The 7440-nt window shown below is 40.4% G+C and overlaps 1 protein-coding gene across 2 annotated transcripts in view; it reads right to left on the reverse strand.

Moving 5' to 3' along the window:
• CXADR (coxsackie virus and adenovirus receptor) overlaps nucleotides 1-7062 on the reverse strand; it is a 10309-nt gene extending 3247 nt beyond the window's left edge. Inside the window, exons 1-3 of one of the 2 annotated variants that reach the window (XM_010147540.1) lie at nucleotides 7004-7062; nucleotides 868-1027; nucleotides 24-228 (exon numbers count right to left, since the gene is read on the reverse strand). In XM_010147540.1, coding sequence (XP_010145842.1) covers nucleotides 24-228; nucleotides 868-1027; nucleotides 7004-7062 — 424 coding nt within the window. Of the gene's footprint in view, nucleotides 1-23; nucleotides 229-867; nucleotides 1033-7003 lie in introns of those variants that run through there. The other variant, XM_010147541.1, reaches the window with a different exon arrangement.
• Nucleotides 7063-7440: the final 378 nt, after the last annotated feature.

A 7440-nucleotide genomic window follows, 5' to 3' on the forward strand; every position in this document is an offset into this window, starting at 1 on the left:
AATCAAGGAAAGCATTATCTTACCAAGTACACTCAACTGTATTTTTTGGCTTTGAACTCCAGGAGCCTTCTTCACTTTGCACTGGTATGTGCCAGTGTCTGCTGACTTTAAATTCAGGATATCCAATGAACCATCACCAGATTTGGGATCAGGGTTAGTAAACTGCATCCGTCCAGTCACAGCAGCATAATAATGATTATAAATTCTGTCTACAGCATACATAATTATCTATTAAAAAAATAAATAGGATTTAGAAATTCACTTGGCATGTCAACATTCAAAATAATTTATTTCCAGATTCCTGACAGTTCTTCTACTGTTTTAAATAATCCCAGAAGTATGACACAGACAAATATCTCAATCTTCAAAATATCACCACACAGTACTCCATTGAATACTCCAACCAAACACCTGCCCAATTAGTAATGTCAGCATTGATTTCTAACTGAAAACTGTTTAAACTGCTAATTTCATTCTGCAAAACCTCTCTACTAAAAGGAGTCATCTTGTTGATAAGGCTTCCAAAGAAAGGCAATATTTAACAGCTAAAAGTTAATATATTCAAAATAAAATCCTCATAAATCAGTTTTCAATCAGGAAAATAATGCATCTACGAAAGCAGTTTGTTTTCTATAAATGAAGCGTTTTTAGAGTTCATTAGAAGACAAGTTTATAGTGAGAAATTCCTTCACACTTCATACTTAATCTGCTATTCCAAAACTTCCACTATATTTCATATGACTGGTGCTTCAAAGTAAGTTAAGATCACAAGCATCCCAACCTGAAAATGCAGAAGTTGTTAAAAGTCAGTAAAAAAGTTCATTAACTGACATACTCAAACACTCTCTGAAAAACATCTCTACTTACTATTTGTTCCTTCTTTTGATTATCTGCTGGTATCAATACCCATTCAATATCTAGTGGGCCTTCATCTTCTTCCGAGAGTACAAAAGTACATGGCAACGTAACTTTCTCTCCTTGTGCTTTTTCAAACATTGCTTGATCAACTGAGGTTATACTTAGGCTTCTTGTTAGACCTATAAAAATACAGTTTATGTTTTAAAAACACTTCACATGCAGTTTCATCATAAGTGTCATGTATTAGTGTGTATTCAAATTCATCACATACTTTTACCGTATAGAAATCATGCCATTAGTCAGACTTGTCACTGCTTAAAGAGATCCTGTGCAGTACATTACTGAACATTACACCAAGTCAGGTACCGTTCATCTCCAATCATATCCAACAGGCAGTTACATGTTTGAAGCCATACTTTTTTTTTTTTTTTTAAACAATTCAAGTCCCATACGAAGCTAAACTAAAAATTTTCAGCAGAAGGTTTTTCAAGTTACCGCTACTCCATCAATGGTAAAATGAAAGCATGGAACAGCAACTAATACTGCCAGGATGAGCAAAATTGTTGAAGTCCAGGGTTAGATCAAGTTAAATTTCTCTGCCTCGAGGTTTAAGGGCTCTTCTATCTACAGGGTGTAGACAAATTAATCTTTTTCCAAAAACCTTAATGTGTTTTTAAATTTGTTCACCCTTTCTCCTCAAAAAAGTCTTTATAGACCTTATCTGCATGCCTCTAAGCAAACCATGTTTCCAAACAAATTTTCCTCAATTCAGGCCTGAAAAAGAATGTACCTAGTGACACAGACTTACTCAAAGGCCTGAAGCAAGATTCTCCCTTTTTTAACACAAACATACACTTCCCTCATCAAGTGTACAGACCCACACATCGCAATCAGGAAGTGGAAAGCTCCATTTGCTCCTCATGGAAACAGGTTTGGCATTTGTACATCCACTGTTTTGTCCACCTTTCTGGATGCCAAGCTCCGATTTTCAGAGTCGTTTTGTGTGTGTAGGCCGCTGCCCATCGTAGCTGGACAGTCACACAGATGTTACCACAGCCACAACAGATACAAGGCCACAAGAAGAGTGACCAGAGTGAAGAAGATAGTTTTGGTCCATCTACATAAATCACAGCCTCAGATGACAAAATTTATTATAAACAGTGAATTTATGCTTTAATTTGCACTTCCACACTAGCTCAAATTATTATCTCACTTGCACCTCTCCGTACAATAGTGAAGCTCTAGTGCATTTCTGCAGTAGATCCGACTGCAGCGCCTGTCTAAAATTTCTGCTTTGGATTCTCTTCCTGATATCAAAACAAAGGTATTTTTAACAGCTATTAAATAAAAGTTATTTTAGAAAGAGAAAGCACCATATACTAACTTCCAGATAAAAGCTTCCAAAAAAAGACCTTCACAGTTGTTCATCATAAACACAGCTACAAATTGGTAGGATTATTTTGCTTCCTACCGTTCATAGTACTATTTTACATGGCATGACCTTAATTACAGAAAACAACACCCAGGAAACATCAATCTGAGGTATGAAAGAGATTTAGGTGCAACGCTTCTTACCAATGCATGCACTTCTTTTCAAAGATAGTTCCAAAATGTTTGTATCCCCTCTTTGACCACAGTAAACATATCTAACCTACTAATTCTCTGCCACTAGGTTGAATTTCCTAAGTGATATCAATCTGAATACTGGCTGACTTCCCACAGATGCTATCCCCTTCCAAAGGATCCTTTCAGATTTCCACGTGTGAAACCAGCCATTCTAAACCTCTTAAAAAGGTCATTTGAGTAGCAGAACATACTACACTAATCCTTAAAATTTGGTCAGCTTTGCATAAACAAAGACAGCATTACTACTATCCATCATCTCTAGAAATTGGTAGATTCAGAGTACATTCATGTTTCCATAAAACACAGCAGCAAAGAATGCAAATTTCTAATCTGTATTTCACTAACTTGTATACTCTTCTGTGTCCCTCTTCCCCCACAGCCTCATTATGGAACTGTAATAAAGTATTCTCAAGTTCATCTCCAAATTGTTTTTGTGCATTTCCATCTTACTAGATTAAAGAAGTGAAACGGGATGTCAAGTCACAGTTTAGTGACTGATGAAATACACTACAATGTTCCTTCCCTAAAAACCTCAAATCTGTAATGGCAGAAATTAAAAGCTTTCATTCAGAAATAAGAGTTAATCACTGCAGTAGCACTTCTGCTCTGTGAGAGCGCCTCCAGTAACAGTTACTTTGCCATTTGAAGTTCCGCAGCAGACGACCACTGAGCACGTTTGCTCTCCCCTCCCCACAATTTCACAAAGTGTTCAGAAATTCAGGTAAGAGGCACACAATAGCATCTGCTTCTTCACAGCAGGTAACAGAATTCACGCTTTAGAGAAGCCACAACACATCTGTACTACTAAAAAGTATAAACCCCCTGATTTTTAGCTGACACCCACTGAAACACACAACATGGCTGAAACAAACTGGACAGGTGGAGTATTCACACAGATTCACAGAGTGTTAGGGGTCGGACGGGACCTCTAGAGATCACCTAGTCCAACCCCCTGCCAGAGCAGGATCACCTAGAGTAGATCCCACAGGAACAAGTCCAGGCAGCTTTGGAAAGTCTCCAGAGAAGGAGACTCCACCACCTCTCTGGGCAGCCTGTTCCAGGGCTCTGTCTCCCTCATAGTGAAAAAGCGTTTCCTCACGTTCAGGTTGAACCTTCTGTTTTCCAGTTTATGGCCATTGCCCCTAGGCCTGTCACTGGACACCACTGAGAAGAGCCTGGCCCCATCCTCCTGACACCCACCCTTTAGATATTGATAGGCATTGATAAGATTCCCCTCAGCCTCCTCTTCTCCGAGCTAAACAGACCCAGCTCCCTCAGCCTTTCCCCATATGGAAGGTGCTCCAGGCCCTTCATCATCTCAGTGTCCCTGCACTGGGCCCTCTCCAGCAGCTCCTTGTCCTTTTTGAACCAAGGAGCCCAGAACTGGACACAGCACTCCAGGTGAGGCCTCACCAGCGCAGAGCAGAGGGGGAGAATAACTTCCCTCGACCTGCAGGCCACGCTCTTCTTAACGCACCCCAGGATGCCATTGGCCCTCTTGGCCGTGAGGGCACACTGTTGGCTCATGGTCATCCTGTTGTCCAGTAGGACTCCAAGGTCCTGTTCCCCAGAGCTGCCCTCCAAGACAACAGCCCCCAACCTGTACTGATCCGTGGGGTTGTTCTTCCCCAGCTGCAGCACTTCACACTTACCTTTCTTGAATTTTGTTAGATTTCTCCCCGCCCAGCTCTCCAGTCTGTCTAGGTCATGCTGGATGGCAGCACAGCCTTCTGCCAGGCCAGCCACTCCTCCCAGTTTGGTATCATCAGCAAACTTACTGAGAGGACATTCATATGCTAACTTTTTTTTCCCCTCACTTATTTTCTAAACAAATGGGGCTTGGACAGTTAATGTTTTCTCTCCCTCTTCTGCCATTACTTGTTCTTCTCTTTGCCAATTTCAACTAAATACAAAAGCAGAAGTAACAGTTCAGTGCAACCAGCTGTCCCTGAAGTTACTGATTAGTTCTGGCGTAGTTGAAGAATCTAATGCTTCTGAGCTCTCTCGCCTCTTCATCGACAGACAATTCCATGTGAATATAGTTTCAAAGTGGGCATTACCTTAGCTGTTTCTCAATCAGATGGCAGAACACTGAGAAAAGAAACAAGTACACTGGGAATAGGGAAGAAAAATTATGTTAAAAGCTGGAAGTACTACATTTCAGAGACATGCTCCTAGGAAACTAGGCTCCAGCAGTCCTGCCTACCACATGGCAGTTTGCTTAAAGTGCTTTAAAAGCCACAAACAGCAAATTGATCAGTCTGAGGTTCTACTACAGCACACACCTCTCTGTTCCAAAGCATATGAAAAAGCATAGTCACCATAAACCAAATAAAAGCAGAGCCCAACAGCCTGAAGTAACTTGCGAGAAATTTATCCCACATAGAAGATTCTTACAAAAAATGGAACCTCTTGGAGTAGTATGTCCATGCACACTGACTGCATATAAACATGTCAACGGAAGATGAAGCACAAACCTCAGGATAGCTCTCGACAATCATTCCTGCACGTGACACTTGTAGCACACATTAGCTGATATGAGAGTTACCCAAACATTGCTCTGAGCCTTCGAAGCCTCAGATTTTTCTTAAGTCTCAATTTCCTTCTTATCACACATCTCCCTACACCTCATTTTTATTGTACTAGTGCTCTACATTTACACACCTGCTAAGAATTCAAGCATATAAAGCTATTTTCCATGCTATTTTTTTTGTCAACATTAGAATGACAAGCAGAAGTAGCACACATCTCAATTAAGACAGGTGCCAGAGCTAGCTAGGTTTGAATTAAGCATTAGCAATATGAGGGAGTGGCAAGTAACAACTACTGCCAGATGTGCCATGCTATTAACAAAGGAGACCCAGAACAAATCAAGAGTGACTAGAAAACTGCGCACAAATAAGGGCATGGGACCCCGGGGGACATTTGTTCTCCTCAGCCTTTCATGTGAAGGGGAAAAGGCTCGTGAAGACGTATCTGCGAGTCAGCAACTCACTGCAGGACTAGCAGTGCAGGCTGTGTTTTAATTTCTATGGCCACAAGCACCCCTGAAAAATGAAGGCTGCTAAGTTGAGATGGGGTCCACTTGACCAAGTGGGTTAGGAACATTTTCGTCAAATTTGGTGACAAGCACTTTAACTGAGAGGTGTATCAGGAATGGTGATAGAAGCTTGTTGGTAAGGGAGGAAATAGAGATTCAGACATGTAAGTTTATGAGTTGGTGAAAGAGAGACCTTAGCATGCACAAAACATGTTGAAAAAGCAACCATCTCAAGTACCTGTACACAGAACTATGACACCGGAGTAACTAAGACGTGGGATTGCTCAGATGACTGCAGTTTTGTCATGGATGCATACAGACTTTTTAAGAAAGCCAAGAAGGAAAGAACAGCAGATGAATTTCCCTCTACCTGAGGGAGTAGCTGCAACACAGAAAGCTGTTCTGTAGCACAGAGAATAGGTCAGGATTAAAGAAGGAGGTCTGTATGAGCAACATGACAGCTCAAGTTTGTTACAAACCCCCTGATCAGGTTAAGAATGCAGATGAAGTCTTATTCAACAATTCCATGAAGTCTGAATCACAGCCTGGTTATTGCGGGACACTTTAGCCTCCCTAACACCTACTGGAATGCAACACAGCGGGACACAAACAATCTAGGAGACTTCTGAAAGACTTCAGGGAAAACCAGATGCTAAATGGCTCAATCCACTTGATACTTTCTTGGAACTGCTTTCCACAAAACACTGAATAACTTACTGTGGATGTGATCATCAACAGCAGCCTTGACTGTAGTGACCTACAGGGAAGTCAAAATTCAAAGCTGAATGAAGGAGGGAACCTAAGCGCAACATGAAAAGCTTCTACTGGTACACTGGCAGTAAAGAATTGGTAATGAAAGTGGGACAGGTGATTTAGTGCCAGTTGACACAAGCAAGACCAAAGTACTCAGTGTTGACTCTGCTTGGAGCAGAAGGTTGGATGACTGAGGTCACATCCAACACAAACAATTCTCTAACTGCATTAAAGAGCAATATGAAGCCAATGCACATACAGTGACAAGATAACATTTTCTCCAAGCTTTCCCAAGCCTCAGCTTCTTTTGTTTCCACTCAAATAAGGAAGATTCAACTTCTTTTCACTTCCCTAGTATGCTCTTCAAAGTATGAGTTGATCAACTGTGGCATCTAACTGCTAATACATGACAGGCAGACATGTTACCAAGTTGAGTGAAGAACTATTTGTTTTGGTTAGAAGGGTTTAATGAATAACATTTCATACCTTTTTCAGACTTGTTTTAATACAACAGAAAGATGAGGGTTCCTCAAGTCAGTTATCCCACTTATTCAAAGATGCTTACCATTAAAATATCTAATTTTATCTGCAGCAAACAAAACACTGCAAAGCTTATGACTCAAACATGCAACAGATTCTCAAAAAACAACTGAAAACTATCAACACAGAAGTGCAACTGGTCAAATGCATGTATATTTTTCTCTAAATATTTTAGAAAGAGGACACATGCTGTATTCAGCTGGGGCAAACAGAAGAATGAACCTTTGCCTGGTGAGAAGCACCATTCCTCGATGCAGCATAAGTATTAGCCTCTGTAAAAGTCTGTATCAGAACAAACTGAGCAGTCAATACACATTATGGATTCTGAGCATTCAGATTTAAGTTTCTTAATGTGAAATAAAATACTCTTTGGGAAACTGACCCGAAAGAACATTGCAAATTATACCTGCATGACTGAACAAGGTTTTCTGCATGATTTCTGAAGGGGTGCAAACCACCTTTATACCGCCGTTAGAGAAACTGTATTTCCTTTTGAATATCTGGTCATACCTTCAAATACTACTCAAGTTAACAAGCTACAATATTAACATTTTTAAAATAGAATCTAGGGAAAATAGATGAATATTTGATACAATTTGAAGGAAACTTTTTTAGTATAAAAG

This window comes from Eurypyga helias, unplaced genomic scaffold (genome assembly GCF_000690775.1).
Source record: "Eurypyga helias isolate BGI_N326 unplaced genomic scaffold, ASM69077v1 scaffold4162, whole genome shotgun sequence".
Lineage (NCBI taxonomy): Eukaryota > Metazoa > Chordata > Aves > Eurypygiformes > Eurypygidae > Eurypyga > Eurypyga helias.